This window comes from Rhopalosiphum padi, chromosome 3, assembly GCF_020882245.1.
Source record: "Rhopalosiphum padi isolate XX-2018 chromosome 3, ASM2088224v1, whole genome shotgun sequence".
In the NCBI taxonomy this organism is placed as follows: Eukaryota; Metazoa; Arthropoda; class Insecta; order Hemiptera; family Aphididae; genus Rhopalosiphum; species Rhopalosiphum padi.
The window spans coordinates 45,536,734-45,555,931 of record NC_083599.1 but is presented as its reverse complement, the minus strand read 5'-3'; the positions used below and the strand labels follow the sequence as shown (position 1 = coordinate 45,555,931).

The 19,198-nt window shown below is 26.0% G+C and overlaps 2 protein-coding genes across 3 annotated transcripts; one reads left to right on the top strand and one right to left on the bottom strand.

Moving 5' to 3' along the window:
• The first annotated feature begins 3,416 nt into the window (after window positions 1-3,416).
• LOC132927059 (sodium/potassium-transporting ATPase subunit beta-2-like) lies at window positions 3,417-8,148 on the top strand. Its single transcript, XM_060991505.1, is given in 8 exon segments — window positions 3,417-3,823; window positions 5,536-5,676; window positions 5,746-5,859; window positions 5,929-6,110; window positions 6,289-6,393; window positions 6,630-6,798; window positions 6,861-6,918; window positions 6,920-8,148. Coding segments are annotated over 8 exon segments (975 nt in total). The 5' UTR covers window positions 3,417-3,666; the 3' UTR covers window positions 6,969-8,148.
• Window positions 8,149-8,920: 772 nt separating this feature from the next.
• Window positions 8,921-18,656, bottom strand: LOC132927071 (uncharacterized). Of its 2 annotated transcripts, none has more exons than XM_060991519.1 (5): window positions 18,412-18,656; window positions 11,242-11,395; window positions 10,067-10,188; window positions 9,885-9,992; window positions 8,921-9,467 (listed from the first exon to the last, which is right to left on the bottom strand). In XM_060991519.1, exons 2-5 carry the CDS (start codon window positions 11,381-11,383, stop codon window positions 9,297-9,299), a joined length of 543 nt encoding a protein of 180 aa, XP_060847502.1. In that variant the 5' UTR covers window positions 11,384-11,395; window positions 18,412-18,656; the 3' UTR covers window positions 8,921-9,296. The 2 variants fall into 2 exon arrangements, with proteins under 2 accessions (XP_060847502.1, XP_060847501.1); XM_060991518.1 differs by lacking the exon at window positions 18,412-18,656 and adding an exon at window positions 11,582-12,089.
• Between the last annotated feature and the right edge of the window lie 542 nt (window positions 18,657-19,198).

Here is a 19,198-nt window from a genome sequence, read left to right as displayed (position 1 = left end):
TATTTTTTCACTGTTTCATACAATGATTACAATAAGTAAAATATGTAATACATGGATGATACGCAAAATGACGGCTATAGCCCTATAGGTAGATATCTATGATTTTAGACAGTCATACGCTGAAAATTAAATGAATTTTCAAACGAATTTACTAACTCCTGAGTATTATAGTGAACACAATTGCGATAATGATTACCTATGTGGTAAACAATTTGTGGAAAACAATTACTAAGGAAATAAAAAAAAAGCTTCAGTACCTATAAAAATTAATAAAAATAAAAATTATACAATAATGTATAATAATTCAATAATATTTTAAAATATAATAAATTCATAAATAATAAAACAAATAATTTGGATGAGTGTGACAAGCAGTAATACCTATATGAAGAGCTCATTAAATTAAATATAGATAATTTTTAAGAATAGTAATAGTATATTATGTAGGTATATTATTTAAAGTAATGTGGAATTGGTTCACGGATCAAATAAAGTGTACGAATTGGTTCCCAAATAAAATTACTTATGAGTTTATGACTTATCAGTATACAACTGTTATAAAATATGTACAAATCAACAATCTATTATAATATTATGTTATTAGGTCTTACGATGTCTGGGAGAGTTTATAAATATAATGTTATATCTAGTTGTATCCAGTAGTAATTATTTAGTTTCACTTAATTGTTATTATTGATGTAAGGAAAAAAAGGGTGGGCAAAAGTGAGTATCGCTCTGCTATATAGGTACTAGAGATGGATAGAGTAGGTCACTATAATGGGTGTGTTAAATTTGATTGCAATGACAATGCAGGTATCAATAGGTGTCATTACTGTCATTGTACATGAAAAACGATTCTGAACGGAGATGATTTGTTAGTCTAGACTCTAAAATATATTATATTATTAGTTATTACCTATATTTAAATTGTAATATATCTTTATTTTATGCGATTTCGTAAAAACTTAAATTTCATACGCTCATAACATTTTTTCTATATTGACGCTAGAATTTTGTTATACAATTATTTGAAGAAAAAGTTATGGAGAACCTTGTAGTGGTTTTTTAACATTAAGTAAACTATATATCACAACAATTTTATGAATTTTCAACTTCAAAATTCCTTGCAAATGTTCGCGATTTTGACATATTTCGTAAACATTTGAATTTTAAATGCTTATAAACAAAAATTATGACTATTTTTGATTTTTTTTTACTACGATAAGTAAAACTTATAATAAACCTTGTATTAAATTTTCATAATTTTTTGGAATGCCAAAGCCAAATTATTTTATCGGCATTTCAAAAAATTTAATTTTAAATTGTCAATAAATAGCTTAAAAAAGTCAAAATATTTTAAAAATTTAATCGTAAATAGATAACGCTAATATAAACAATTGGTGAAAATTTTAAGTATTTACAATGATTTGTTTTTTGAGTTACAAGCAAAATAAAAAATCGATTGTGTTGAAAACTGATTTTGCGTAAAAATTTCCGTTTTTCTGTTAATTTTTTAGGGTTTTTTTCTGACGCTTTTAAAAACGAATGGAAATTTTTACTTTACCCCCCCCCCCCCCCTTAAGTAACAACTAAATTCACTTTCCTTTTCAAATCGTGGCTGAAGTTAAAACTTAAAGCACTATTGTCTATTACTACTGATGACAGACACAAAAATTAAAAAATAAACACACATCATTGTAAAATCAATACATTCATCACTCTGTTCAAAATCTAATATTATTATTTATTATTGACCAATAATAATATACGTACCTATGTATATGAATATATTATACTGATCAACACTTTTAACCATTAAACTACACCTAGGTATTCTAGATAGTGCTTGAAGTAGGTATGAAATATTTTATACATCTATAATAATTCTATTATACAGACTTAGGACGGATCTGTATAAAATGGGTAGGAAATTGTCGGCTATTGCTTATTGAATATAATATCATAATAATTTATTGAAAAATTAATTTAACAACATTGTATTATCATGAAAGCTTGCGGGAACCAATTCGACAATTGGTAAACAACTCGTAGTCGTCCATTATTTATCTTATGCAATTTAGTAGGTAGGTTGGTACCTACTATATATTATATACAGAGACGGATTTACACAATTGCCGCCCCTAGGCAAATTTTGCCACCCCATTAAACTTATTGACGAGAAAACATATTTTTAAGTAAGTACTTATTTAACATAACTACTTACTAAAAAAATATATCATAAATACTGATACTAAACAATAACTATTAGTTATGTTAATAAACTGTTCTAATCAAGTAAATAGTACATAATATACAATAGTATATTCTTATTAAAATATAATATATCACCATGTTTTTGAATAAATTTGCTCTACCAATTAAATATAATTATATTATTATTATATAGATATAATTAAGTTCCTTCAACAAACTAACGTGTTCAAACAAATTTAAATTATGTTATTATAATAAAACAATAGCAAATAATCAAACTTAAAAATTCATACTTTTTATTATACAACATACAATTAATAATGTAAAAAAATAAACTATTTAATTTGTTTGCGTCTTGCTTTTAGTACGTACGAATATAATATTATATAAAAATATTCACAGTGACTGGTTTATAATTAGATTATCGTTCCAATACGAACCGATCGTCACCCGTATTCGTATAAAATAATATATTATTATCATATATTATGTATGTATTGTGCGTGTAGTGTGTACGCCGTGCGATCGAACGACCCACGACCGATTATTAAAAATTTTTACGAATTAGTAAAAAAAAACAAAATAACGAAATATGTTATCTATGGTTAGTAAATAGTATTTAGATAATAGATAATATACTTTCTGGCAGTCGTTCGATAATTTACTTGGACGTTTATTGTTATGTATTATAAAATAAAGAAGAAATGTTAATTATATTAACAAGAATGTGTTATATTTAAATATTAAACATTTTTATTTGCCATTCTTCAGAGTAATCACCCTACATTAGAAAATCAAAAAAAACCTAGTATTCTTAGTAAAATATTGGCCTAAAATTGCCGCCCCTAAAAATTTGCCGCTCTAGGAATCTGCCTACTTTGCCTGACGCTAAATCCACCACTGATTATGCCTATAGCAGCATTGTACGTAATTGGATACCATAAAAAAAATATTTTATTTTACCATAAAAATTATTAATTATTTATCAGAAATAGGTTAATTTTTATTTTTTATACTGGGGATTTTTTTTTCAAAAAACTTCTCTTCTCGCTAAGTCGCTAGGTGAACATTTTGTGCTAGCTACTGACCAGTGGTGGCGTAGTGACGTGTAGCACTAAACGCGATCGCCGACCGCGCCTCCAAGATGATAGTAACGGCAATAATTAGTTGTTGTTATTGTTATTATCATTTATCGGTAATTGGTGCGGTGATCGTGAACAAAACGATTTTGGGCGGGTCTCAGCAGGTGCGTTAGCTGCGTTTCCGCTGGTCTGAACAAGTTTTCTTTACAGCAAATTATACAAATTCAAATTATTATCATTATTTTTATTATTGTGTTTTATTATTTTTTACCTGCCGTTATCGGCGGGACGCTGAAACAGTGACTATTCGTCGATAGGCATTTTTTTTTTTAAACGAGTCTATTCATTAGGCTTTTTTTGGTATTTTGGTATGCTCATCGAGGATACGAAAATGAACTACGGCAGCAAAACAACGTTCATCGGCTTTGACACGGACAAACGCAAATTGCCACTGTCCAAGAGGTTCGTGTTGTATGCCTACGACAAAGACACCGGAGAAATATTTGGTCGCACACCGTCCAGTTGGGGTAAGAGTAGTCTCGTCTTTCCGCAGTAGATGCCTTTTACGTTTTTTTTGCCTTAGTTATAGGTTTGCTAGTTGATAGTTCAATAAGATGATATTGATCTGTATAATCGGTTTAAAATGTGTCGTATATGTCTAGTAAATGTTTAGTTCACTTTTGTGTTTGGCTCGTGTAAACAATTGAAATCCTGTATAGGGTAATTAAGATTTGATAGATTTTAAAGTTGAATGCATGAACTGTATCTGGCTGATAATATGTAACTTAAAAGTGATGTACTAAACATAGGAATTAATGAGTAATTAATTTTAAATGGAACAGATAAAATACAGAAATTGATGAACAAAACCAGTAAAATTTAAAATAAATTAATAAACATAGTTTGTTATTAGTACCCTGTTAATGTTTCCTTTAATTTGGAATAGTATTCTAAACAGTTCAACGATGTACAACAATTAAATTGAAACATAAACAGTAGTCCAGTTTGCAATGTAACCGTAAAAAAATGATAATGAAATAAAAATATTATGACTTCTATTTATCAGTGGAGCGTCGATTATTCGCACTACAAAAATTTTTGTGTACAAATTTATTTTTAGTTTAATTTAATTTAGTTTTATCATTTTTTATGTTCCTTTTATTGTGTACATATAATGAAATGCGAGATTATTTTATTATCTACTATGGCTCACTCCAATGTAGATAATATGTTTGTACATAATCTTAAATTTAGCAAAAAAAAAAATTGATTATTATTTCAAATAAATACATTATATATATTTTTATTATATTTTTTATATTATATATGAATATTATATTTAGTATAGTATTTCTATGGTTGTTTGATTATCCGCACAAATCGATTATTCGCACCCCCTTCGGTCCCAATTAGTGCGAATAATCGGCGCTCTACTGTACCTACTTAATTTAAAAAAGATTTAGTTTAAGAAATAGAAATATTTTTCTATAGAATTTATTAATTCTATTTTAAAGATGGACAGTAAAACATGATTTATTACTTATAGTAAAAAATGTTACTGGAAAAATTATTAGACCCATATAAATCAGGTGTGCCCAACCTTTTTTAACTTGCAGACCACATTCCAATTTTACATTTATACTGCATTTTATTTTATCCATTTTGATAAAATTTACAATAGATATAATATTATTTTTGTTCATTTATCAAACTTATGTCTCTATTCATGTGTGTTTAAAGTACTGAATATTTACATGTTAATCACTAGTTTTTTTCGTCATTAAAAACTGCAGGTTCACATTCCTTATTTGTAAAAAATAATAAATTAAATTTTAATTATTAAAATGTCTTAAAATAATAAGCGCAAAATTGATACTGAATGCCATGTTTTTAATGATAGTTAAAAAATTGTAAGATATTTTGTAATTTTTAAAATCTTATCAAAATACAATTTTTATTTTTATTTATACCTACAAAAATGACTAATTTTTATAAAATGGTCATGAGTCAGTTGGTAATACTTTTGTGAGCCGTGGGTCGGTTACACCTGGTATGAATCATATTATATATTTATATCAGTTAAAATAATTCAACAAAACATTTTCTGCTGATAATAATTAACTTTGATACAATTTTTAACATGTTCTGTATATTTTTTAATAATTTACATTTTAAAATAATTTGATTATCATTTAAAATTAAATAAATAATTTTCATTGTTATTTTTTTTACATTTTAGCCAAAATTGGATTATATTATACAGCGTTTTATTTATCGCTTGTCGCTATGTTTGGAGTAGTTTTGTGGTTTTTCTTCCAAACTCTTGATCCACGTACTCCGACTAGACAACTTGAACATTCACTAATTGGAACAAATCCAGGTACAAAAATCAAAGTTATTCAAACTAAATACTAAAATATTAATATTTTATTATATATGTATTCTATAGGTTTGGGATTTAGACCTATGTCTAACGAAACTCATAGCACTTTAATTCATATAAATAGTAAATCTGTTCAAGATTATTCAATATGGACTGAAAGACTCGTTAAATTTTTAGATGGTAAAATTATTTTTACTGAATACGTTTTTATGCATCTATTAATTTTATTTTTATTTTTCTATGGTTAAGTGTACAAGAAACCAGGTTTGACTCCAGGAAGAGGTCAAAATATTGCAACTTGTGACTACGATAAACCACCTGGTAAAGGAAAGGTCTGTGATATTGATGTGAAAGCATTCAATTCTTGTACAGAAGAAAATCGATTCAATTTTCATCGTCAAGGACCTTGTATTTTTCTTAAGCTAAATAAAGTAAGGAATTCAATAGTTAAAATAGTACAATAGTCCAAAAATTTAGAGGTCTCTGTGCAAAACACTATATTATATACTTTTTCAGCGTTAGGTTAGGTTAAAATAGGTTCAAGTAAATTTATTTATTACCATATTATAATAAATGTATGCAACAAAAATACAAAATTATATTTTCTAGATTTATGGTTGGAATCCTATATTCTATGATGATCCAAATGACTTACCACACGATATGCCGAAAAGTTTAAAAGACCACATTAAAGAAATAACGAACCCAGAAAAGGTAAGTATTTTTGATACATACTTTAAAGTATTAGTGGAAAGCATAGGTCATAATAAAGTATGAAATACTTTAATAGTATAAATAAATAATCATTAAACTCTATATTGACTTATACAAGCTTAATATTATCATTGATTATATGTAGTATAATACTATAAATAAACGATAATTTATTTATTTTTTATGTAATAAAATCAAATCAATATTTTGACACAAATCTTTTAATTTGCTTTCAGTTAAGAACTGTATGGGTATCATGTGAGGGAGAAACTGTGTCTGACAAAGAACTCATTGGGCCGATGGCATATTGGCCAATTCCTGGATTTCCTGGTTACTTCTTCCCATTTGAAAACTCTGAAGGATACCTAAGCCCTTTGGTTGCAATTCATTTCAAAAGTCCAGCAAGTGAGTGTATTTATGAAACCATGTATTTATTGTTTTTAATAATTTTTTTTTCCTGAATTTAGAAAGCATTGTAATCAATATTTTGTGCAAAGCATGGGCAAAAAATATTGTACATAAAAAAAAATGGTGTCAACAGAGGATCTGTGCACTTTGAATTGATGATGGATTAACATAGCTTCTAAATTTTATCAGTTTTACGTATGAAGTTTGTTTTACACAATGTTATGTAATTTGTTTACTTTAATTGTAAATTAGACATATTTATTATTCTTACAAACAATGGTGTAACAAAAAATATTTTTGGATAACAATCCTAAAATGATAACTTTAGTTACTTCATTATTGCATCAATAAAGTGGTGTGAATTATTTGTCTTTTACATTTTTAGTTTACATGTTCAACTTTGCACATATCAATAATAAAAAGGTTAATTTTAATTATATTAATTCATTAGTTTTATTTTATTACTTTTATTATATGTTATTAAGCTAAAGTTCTTTTTTTAAACCATGTTATATTTATGATTTGTCCAATTTATACCAATATTTAATATTATTAATTATTGTGAATCTCAACATAACTTAAAAAACAATGCATTCTGAAGACTGATTTTTTTACAAGACATCTTTATGATTTAATAATTGTCATCCAATTTTCATACTAATATGTGATTTTTTTACCATTAAATATTTGCCAAATTATCAATATTATAATTTGTGTTAAAATAATAATATAATAATGTACAATTTGTGTTCATTAAGTCTAGAAATTGACATTATAATCTGATTCTATTAACTTATACTTTTTTATATTGTTTAGAATTAAATAAAAAAATTATATTTCATTCACAGAAATACATCATTTAAAAATAAACATTTATAACCCTGATATTATTATCGATCAGCAACTGTTATAAATTGTACTGTCTAAATATATAGTGACATAATTTAACGAAAAATAATTGCAATGTTTGTTAATAACATATGATATAATATTTAATAGTTAAATAATCGGATTTACATAAATATACTATTTTTAGGTATTAATATTTACTTTTATTGAAATGTATAATTTTTTTTTTTTGATATTGAATTATTACCTTAATATTATTTTGAAGAAACAATAATTAAGTTAAAACTATTCAGTATTAAATATTTAAATATTATTCTAAAAATTTAAGATACATGTTATGTTAAATAATTCCAAATTATGTTTAAATGTTCATGTATACCACTATTTAAGTGTATTATTAATTTATAAGATAACTAAAATTTGTTTGTATTACCCAGTAATATATTTTTTACATACATTTATACTATATTATAATCAATAAATGATAATCAATTTTAATGATTTTGTTATTTGATAAAATGTTACTACCATTCATCATAACTTGATATTAAGTTAAAAACGATTAATAACATATTGTACAAATATTTTTTTTTATTGATTACACATTACACATAGACCACCAGGACTAAATGGATCAGTGTAACACTGATATTTTAATTTAATGTTTAGTTTTATTAAAATTTAAAATAGCTAATTGATAAAATATTGTCAATGTGTAAGAACATAAATTTAAATTTATTATGTATTGAAAACTTACAACTTTGATTTTATGATAAAACATAATTTTAATTATGAAAATATTAAAAAAATAAAACCATACCAATTTCTAAAACTGAAGTCTTTCATTCAAAAAGGTAATTATAGAGCTATCAGTTTCACCAAAAATGTTGTCTGAAATATTATTTTAAAACTATTATTATTTGTAATATACTTGTAGATACTCAAAACTATTTTTTCATAATAATATAATAAAGCTCAAAGAAATGTCTAATATAATATTAAAGAGAAAAATATTAACAACTACACAATTCTGGTCAATTACAAAAATTATTAGAGACTATTACTCACATCTCATAGAAATAATATAAATGAAACCAGCCAATACTGAACCTTTTTTCCATGATCTAATATTGTAATGTACATAAATTAGTTTAACTTATTAAATTTAACTATGAACTTAGTATTATTTGTTTCATGGTAGGTTTTGTGAAACAGAGTAATTTGCTTTTTGCAGGGATTTCTTCCTATACATGATAAATAATATTGATGATTTGTGTTATATTTTATTTATTTTTTTAAATATAAATCATTAATAAATTCAATGTTTGATACAAAAGGTTATTGAAAATACATTTAATATATTCAAACATAAAGCAATAAAAAAAAAACTTAAAAAAAAGTACAACTTATTTTACTTAGGTACTAACAGTCCAAATCGACTACTTTAATTAAGTAAAGAAACTCATAAAAAAAAAAATTTAGTTCTAGTGAATATAATGTAGGTAAATTTTTATAAATTAATATAATGAATACATTTTATTTTTTATAAGTTTTCTAATGACTAAAAAGAAAATAAATTTATAACTGAATATTAAGCTACTCTTATAGCTTTAAAATCATCTTATCATACTTTGAACACTTTTTTTTTACTTATCCTTTAATTTGTCTACATCACTATCAATAACGTTCACCTGAAGTGGTTGCACATCGTTTTTGTCAAGTGATCCAGTGGCAGTAGAAGAAGCGTTTATCGCATTATTTTCTTGCTGTTGACTGATGCTATTAGCATTCTTCTTTGATCGGATTTCAGACATTATCTATTTAAACATATTAATTAGTTGTATAAAATTTGAGTTAAAAATTAAATTTATATTAGTTACAATAATTGTAGTAATGTATATCAATTTTAAGAAATGATATAGTTTTATAAAACTTTAAATACTCATAACATCCTTCAAAATTAATACAATTTTGTCCAAATAATATTTAAATTATATAATAGATCAAAGTTAATTGTAGTGCTAAAAATAACAGAGTAAAAATAGATTATCCTTAACATAAAATTTAATAAAATAGAGAGCACATAATAATAGGTATTACGTATTCTTAATAAAAAAAATGTCTCAAAAAATACACTACACATTTTTGGTATTTCATTCATATCAAATTGTCATACAATAGTAAATTTGAGTTTTAATTTTTAGTAAATAAATAAATAAATATAATATAGATACCCGATCATGCAAATTCTGGAAATCTGAAAGCTGATCTTTCAATGATTGGTTTTCCTCTAATAATGAGTGAATTTGAACTTTCAATTTAAGCATTTGCTTAGCATCCTTCTAAAATGGGAATGGACAATGAATTAATATAAAGATTATAAAAATATATTATATAATGTGCATACTAAACTTACTTCATCAAAATTAAAGTCATCAGTGAATGCTGTTTGATTTTGCAATAGATGATTTTCAAGATCGGCAAGCTTCTTATAAAGTGATACTCGGTATTTGTTAGTTATATCTTCTGAAGATAAACCTACAATTTAATGAAGTCTTTTAGTTATCCATTTATTTAAGAAAAAAGTGAATAATAATTAGATTAAATTATCAATATTTAAATTTTGTATAAATTATTTTTTTACATTCGCTAATTCAATTTTATGTATTGAGTTAATTTTATTTGTGAAAAAATTAATTATCAATCATAAGCCTTGCATAATAAATTATAAAATTATCAAATAGTTATGTATAAAATTAAAAATTTAAATTAGTAATAAATGAATTTCCTTTATATTATATGTTGAATTAAAATATAATTCACACTAGTAAAAAAAAAACAGTTAATTTTTCTAATATATTAAAATTTAGCAATAAAATAATTTTTTGTAGATGTTAAGATATAATATGATATTTTCGTTAATGTTAAACAAAAAAAAAATAAACTAAAATATCTATACTGAACCCTGAAGTTCAAAGCATTAGCTATATACTATAGTAACTAGACTTGTTATATTAGACAATGATACCTATGGGCTATGATCAATTAGGTACAATTATAAAATGGTAAATATATATAATATTCTTATGAAAATAAATTTTCTAAAATTATAATTATTGAGTTTTGCGAAATTATCAGAAAGTTTTTTATTTGTTATATATTATAAAATATTTCTATTTCTTTCGTAGTTTTATTATTATTATTTTTTTAAATAATCCTAATAAAAAATAATTATAAAATAGATATTTGACAAGACTACAGTATACTGAAATCATTATTTTATAAATATTTATTGATACTATAAACATGAAAAATATTATACCAATTACCAACTATATAAAATAAAACATATCACTAAGATTTTTTTTTATTCAAAATGGTAATTTTATTCCGTGTAAGAATATAGCCAACAATATAATATTATAGTAATTATGTTTTATGCGAAGGTATATTTATGAAAGCGGAGAATTCCCCCTACCAGCCCAATATACGTATATTATATTATAATAGTAGTTAGTAGAATACATGTTGCAACTCTTCGAAATTCAACAATGTTTTTTGTTAACTCGTTTAAGACTCATGGCGTCTTACCTCTTGATTCATCCGAAGTGCCTACCATCAATCTCTGTTTCTTGGTAATTTCTAGCAACTTATCGTTTGTTTCGTTGAGCCTTTTATTGTCCTTTTCCAATTTGGACTGTTGTTGTTCGAGTTGCTCTATGGCTTGGCTCATGGTGGTGAACAGCTATAAAAAAATAATAATATATTAGTTTAAGCGTCAGTTTATTAGGTAGGTAGGTATATAATATTATATCGTCGTGCAATTGATAAAGTATACGATTATATATGTAATATTATATTCAGTTATATTTGCGAGTAACCCTTTATATAAAAATACATAATAACAATTAAAATAATACACGCGACTCACATCCTTGAGTGTTTCAAAATTTTCCTCTATCTGATTAGAGTTGGACATGGTGTTGTCGCCGCAACCGCACGAATATAATATACAGATGTGTAGAATATTTTATTAACGCTAGCTATTATTAAAAAATACGGTAAAATCTAATACACCCCGGAAAACTATAATGTATTATGAATGAAATAGTATGGATACCCGTATGAAATGTACTATTGCAACTCTACTGCCTGCCGTATATTATACTAGTTGGTAGGTAACTACACTACAATATCCCCATGTACCACGCACGTCTACACGAAACAGTCGCACAAGCGATAATGATGAAAATAATAATGCATTCAATGTTCGCCGCGTCCGTAGTGCGTTACATAGGCCTAAGCATAATATATTACTATCATTATTATTTGAAAACATTTCATGGTTTTTTTTTCCTCCGTGTCTTCCTACCTATCTACCTACCGCCTCACCGCTGGAATATTCGTCTATTGCCCGCGCCGTAGGTACACCGCTATTATAAAATAGTATACCTATAGACGCATATAGGCATCTACTCGCAGCACGCCGGTTACGCATCCCCTCGCCGCACTACGGTCCCCTACCCGACATCCGTGTGCCCCGCCGCGCAGTGACCGTTCTATAATATCATTTTGAATTAAACAATAGTTGGCGCACAAACATACCATGCTATATACATACATACATATTACATAGTATATACGCGCTTGCCTGCTATATGTACGCGCGTGTTTTAAGTTATAACCGCGGAGCAATAGTGTATACTGTATATAGTAGATAGATGATACTGCAAGATCCGAATGCACATATTATAGGTATATATTTATTATATACGTGTGTATAATGTATATGCATGCACGTGGCGATCGAGTGACGGGCGAAGTCTCCGCCTCTCGTGTTCTCCAGCTATGAGTACGCATCGTGTATAATTCGATTTCAAACCCGGCCTGATGAGCCCGCAGGAGGTGTAAAATTTTGTTTTTAAATTATATAATATATATTCACTATATAAAACGATTACGTAATAATATAATATTATACGGCAGTATGCTAGAAAACTGCATTCAACCGTAACTGATATTTGTTATTTGTTGATAATAATAATATGAGTACTACGGGAATGGCCAATGGGTTAAAATACTGATATTCTTAAATAATTATTATACCTAAATACCTAATATACTATAGGTACAATACAGTATAGTATATACTGCCATACTGGTATGCGTAAGTTGAACGTTATAATTGTAATATTGGAATAGTCGTGTAGTTTGACTTTAGGTAATAATTTATTACTTTAATTGTTTGAAATGTCCATCCAGTAGTTGTAGTATAGAAATCCAAAATAAAACTTAAGTATCTAATAATAATTCTAATGAACACGATTTACATTAACGAAATCAATACCAAAAAATAAAATAAAATAAACCACCCGAAAATAACAATTTAAGTATTCAATACCAATAGTAACATTTAAGTAAGTACTTAAAATAGTTAAAATACAGTACCTAAGATAAAAGTACTTATAAATTATTTGATATAGACATCAACGATAGGTTGTAGATAGATACTCAAAATAGTAAAATGAACATTGTTACATTAGGTTGCATTTTGTTACAACTTAAAGTAAGACGTTGAAAAAATATATTTTAGTAAACAGTTGCTTATATAATATTAAATATTAATATTTGCAACAAGTTAAATTTTAAACGTAAAAAATATATTAGATAATAGGTATTGAATAATTAAATATTGCATTATGTATTATAATATTTTGACATTAAATTATGTTTGACGGTTGTAGGTACATTACAAACAGGTTACTACCTATACATTTCAACAAATCCATTAGTTAGTAGATACCACTTGCTAACATTTTCGACCATGCCATGTGGTGAATTTATTATCAACAGAGATTTTTTATAAGCCCAGCAGAACATTTTGATACCAATTCTTATATTCCGTTTAATTATAGTACCTAAGTATGCATTACAAATTATAATAAATAGTAGTTTTCGAAGAAACGATTTCAAGGGAGAGCTTATTAACAATTATACCTGTTCAGATTATAATTATTTGGCACCCACTGAACTGATTTTTGAGTCGCGTCTCAATAAGCATTACGCGGCGTAACATACTAATGCATAGATAATAGATAAATACAAATATAAAATTGTACATATTTTATACGCATAGGCTGCCGCAGGTATTATACCTCGTTTTAATATTTAAACAATACATAATAACAATGTATATACCTAGTACCTACCAATAATACATCAGGACAATCGATGCGAACGATAAATACTAAATAGGTACCTATATAGTATGTACAATATACATATGTATATATATATAATATTATATACGCGTAACGCATAGGTACTTATACTTGTCATGACCCGATGAACAACGGGGCACTGCATGATTGCAATATATTTCACAGACGGCGATGATAATAACAATAATCATAATTATACGACCGAAGTAAAAACTGTAGGTAAAACAATAATATTACGCCGTTTTCGTTATAACAATTAGTGTATACTGCAGAAGTGCAGAGTACCTATAATAATATTATTATATTAATAATATATATAATGTACATTATACAGCAAGTTCGAAAAATTTAGAAAAGATAGTTTTTTTTTATTGAGGACCACAAAACAGATATAAATAAAAAATATCAAAATTCAAAATATTCATATATCATGTTAGCATTAGATATGAACAATTTTAAAAATATAATAACTGTTTTTGCTTTATTTATAAATATTTGAAATTTTTAGCTTATCAATATTTATGTATGATGAAATTTTTGTTTGTGAATAAAAATCAATAAGTTAACACAAGGTTCCTTGAGAGTTCTTACATCATAAATATGTATGTATATTTATTGTTTAAAATACAGTGAATATTTTTTTTTATAAGTAAAATTTAAATGTAAAATAAACAATTAAAAAATTAGTTTGTAGTTTTTCATAAAAATAGTAATTTTATGACTATAAGGTTTGACAATTTGATATAAGATTCTTCATAAGTTTAGTTTATTTACTGTAATATATAAGTATTTATATCATTATTAAAACTTAAAATGCTTATAAAGAAATTTTAAATTGCAAAAGGTTTAATTCTTTATTTGTTTCAATGGTTGTAGGAATACTGCCATTTCTTAGGAATTGTATAAAACGAGAATATAAAAAAAAAAAAACATAATAGGTATATAAGGTTGTATAATATATTGGTATCTCTTTTTGACTAACTTAAATAGTCAAATATGAACTGTTATCATACTTGATAAAGTTAATTTATTCATTATTATCTAAATACATTCAATTTATAACCTTCAGACGCTTTAGTCAAATTAATATTATTTAGTTAAAATAAATTATTTTATCACATTAGAGGAAATTATTACAATATCTTGATAAATTTGACTTAACTGACAGTTAACTAACATTTGGGTTAATTTAACGGCAACCTTAATGGGAAATTTAGCACAAATAATTATTTTAATGTTACCTGACTATCAATTAAATAAATTTAAATGTGAAAACAATTTTTAGTGGCTCATAATAAATTAGCTTATACAATTTAGCATTTATATATTTATTAATTTTAAAAATTTGGCATATAAACATATAAGTAAAAATTAGTGTATCGATCTGACAAATTGTATAAATTGCATACCTAATCGGGTTAATAGTATGAACAAGAATGTCATATTCAGTCACATACATCTATGTGACTATTGTGACTTGCATTCTAAAAAAAACTTTTATTATTTTATTTTATTCTTTTTACTATCATAATTAAAAGGTTATTTTAAAATTGTTTTATTATCTAAAAGCTGATAATTTTTTTAAAACATGGTTTTTTAAACATTGTAGAGAATATTAAAGATATTAGAATAACAAAGATTTCACTTAATTAGTATTAATAAGTCTTATCCTCAAAAAATCATCAAAATACCTATACTAGGAATGGGCAACTCAAACTCACCAAAAATGTGGGTAAGTCCCAAGTGGATACAACTCGGCTGTACATTAGATATTGATTGGAACTAGTTATTGAGTGAATCACTAAAATGGATTTTATTAAATTTGAATTCAATGATACAATGAAAAACGATTCTAAGCAAAGGCTGTCTAAATATTGTAACCATGGTTACAAAAAAATTATTTTAATAATATTGGTTTTGCAAAAAATTCCTGTTTCTCCTCAATTTTTTTTTTCTTAATTATAAAAAAAAGTACTGAGAGTTTTTAATGTTGACCCCTCTAAAGTACAAACTAGATCCAAAACCACCCTTAAAGTGAAAATTAAAGAATTTTATTAATTACTTATTGTGTACATAGATCAATTAATAATAAAACCAGATCATTGTAAAATCAGTACATGTTATTCATAGCTCTGCTCAGAATCTAAAAACCTATTTTAAAAAATAAAAATCCTATAATCCAAAAAGCAAGTTTTTTCATTATAAAAAATTTTAAAAAAGAAATTGCAAATTGCAATTAACTGAAAAAAATTATAAATGGGCTGGATGTAGTCCGCAAGTTACGTACCTATATCATGCATACAAATATTATATTTATATTATTAGAATGATAAAACAAAATTGTATGTTAGTTAACTACAAAATAAATAAACAGAAAAAATCTTATAAATAGGAATATAAATTCTATTCATAGAATATTTATTTTGTTTTACATATATATATGCATATAATAAGAAAAAAAATAATATGAAATATTTCTAAACTATAAAAATCATTATCACAACAAGGGACCAGATTTATAATTAATTTAAAATTGAGAAACATCATGATAATTATGATATGCAGATTATTAAACATTTAATAAATGTAAGATGTGTAAATAGTAAGTATTTTAATAAATTATTAGAATATATAAAATATCTATATTATTATTTTGGTGACAAACATGTTTTAATACACTAATATTTTTACAATGATGTTTAATGATTGTAATAATTCAATGACAGCATTTACAATTAGACCCAGCCTACCCAATTTTTACTCACATTTTGCATATAGGTAACAAAAATGTGGTACTTAAAAAATGTACATGGAGAAAGAATCTACCATAACCAAAATAGAATAAATAATAACATAGTTGAAATTGGTAGTAAAAATAATATTGAACAAAATATTATTAGGTAGATATTATTTTTGTTCATGAAGAATTGAGAAATTTAGGTACTTTCCTGTTATACGAGACTACCATGATTTTTGACAACATCACAATCCTGTTATTTAAGACTGCTAAAATGGTTTTCGCGACTACCACCTAAGACTACCTCTTTTATCGCGACTACCACAATTAGCTGTACGATATCCACGCACTGCGTTCTAGGCTCTAGCGTAGCAATTCACAATTGTTATTTAATTTATAATTATTATTTTATTGTTTTTAGTGACCGTACGCCATATATGTAGCATGTGTTGTGTAATACATTACAAATGATTACTGGGTATTTAAATCCTTTTTTTATATATATAATTTGAATATAGCCATCCCAATAATACCTACTGATTAAAAAAATATCAAAGAATTAAATATGGAGGTGCACTGTACAAATATAAATTTTAAATAAAACTAAGGTAGTCTATGATAATATGAAAGTGTGCAAATTTTGGTAGTCTTAGATAACAGGATTGTGGTGTTTCACAAAACAACCGCGGTAGTCTTTTATAACGGAGGTAGTCTTGGGAGGTAGTCGCGAAAATAGCCGTAGTCTCGTATAACAGGAAAGTACCAAAATTTAAAACCAGCATTTATTTTAATTTAATAGAAAAAAATATAAGAATTGTTGTTATTTCAATTTAAAATATAGCAGCAGAAAGACGATTTTTAGAAATGCTTAGAATCAAAACGTAATTGAGATTTAATGATCAATGACTACTGAGCGTTTACATTATATAACAGTATTATTGATTGTAAGAGAGAGATGAGTGTCCAAACATTTTAAACTAGATATCAGACGTCATGTTACTCTGCAATGAACTATACATTGTAGATCCCTATCCTTAAGATATATTTTCCCTGCAGAGTCAAAAAGTAGAACAGTACAATGTCATAACACTCATAACACTGACCATATCTGGACAGGTAGTTGATGCTAGACCAGTGCTCGAATTGGAAAAAAAATTGAGGACAGATGCTGGTTTTAGTTCAGAGAACACCGTTCCTAGCAGATAAATTGTAAAGTAACCCGTTGTGGACTTTGTCCCCCATACCCCTTGCATATATAGTAAGGTACTATAAAGCTAGTATTTTTCCTCGTTTAATTAAATGAAGGGGGACGCTGAAATCTATAAAAAAAATGAAAGCGGACTCCGTCCGTCTGCGTCCCCTTCCAATTTGAACACTGTGCTAGACGCAGTGTCCGGACACTGTAGAGAAAACATACCGGTGGGCTTTTGAAGAAGATTCAAGGTATATATACAACGTTAAATTCTTTTGAAATGAAATAGCTGTAATTTATTCACCTACAAATCAACCTTTTAGTCAAATGGTTCAATGTTTGAGGTATAAAACAAGAGTTTTTACTAGATACTAAAAACTGTCCAAACATTTTGAAAAAGTAGCAAAACAAGTAACAGGTACCCCCCCTCACCATCCATCATTAGCTATCGACACTATTTTATTAAGAATCATTTCGAAATGTATTTATACACACACACACACACATATATATATCTGAGCCATGGTCATTGGTCCGCATTTATAACACTCAACACAAATCCAAATGCATGAAATACACAACAATAACTTAACAAAAACAATATTACATACATATAAGTCTGGTAACTAGCGGATCCAAAAATTTAAATCTCTTTTCCTAGTCTTGTGTCCAGTCGTGTGTGATATTTGATTGTTGTGGCCTGTGTTATTAGTTATTAACGTAATAATATAATAATTAATGAACAACTATTAATGAACTATACACAAGCTCGAGACGCTCGACTGCTCAACCGTGATATTGATATAAGTAACAGTTTAGCATGATATAAAACATACACATATCATAGACATTACATAAACATAATACGCAATTTAACTTTGTTTGGGTTCGTGATAAATATGCGACAGCTGTTCGGTTTACGCATGTGCTCGTCGAGCATCTCAATCAGCGACTGGTCGCTTAAATATCGCGTAACATTAAAAAAATAACCATTTCGCCGTGATAAAAATTAAAAACTACTCCAATTATTGATAAAGATTTGTTCCACACAATATGTATATATATATCACGAATCATATCGATATATCGAAATATATCTTAATTCGTGATATATAATATAATAATATAATAATATGTAATATATATATTATTATGTTCCATTATGAATAACATAATATATATATATAATATTTATAGTATATGCTAAATATTTAGTATTAGTTATATTTTTCAAGACTGGTTTTAATCACTACTTATGTATAGTGTGTCAATATTAATTTTTACGTTTAAACTTTAAATTTCCAAATGCTAAATTAGTTTTTTACTAAAAATATAATATCATAGTATTATTATTTATTGTATGCATCGTACCGTTATTTAGCTCTGTTTTGACACAGA

Coding starts and splice junctions, on each gene's coding strand:
- LOC132927071 (XM_060991518.1), bottom strand. CDS start 11,629: ATGTCCAACTCTAATCAGATAGAGGAAAATTTTGAAACACTCAAGGAT. Junction 11,396..11,581: donor ATTTTGAAACACTCAAGGAT/GTGAGTCGCGTG, acceptor ATTTTTTTATAG/CTGTTCACCACCATGAGCCA. Junction 9,993..10,066: donor ATGACTTTAATTTTGATGAA/GTAAGTTTAGTA, acceptor TTCCCATTTTAG/AAGGATGCTAAGCAAATGCT.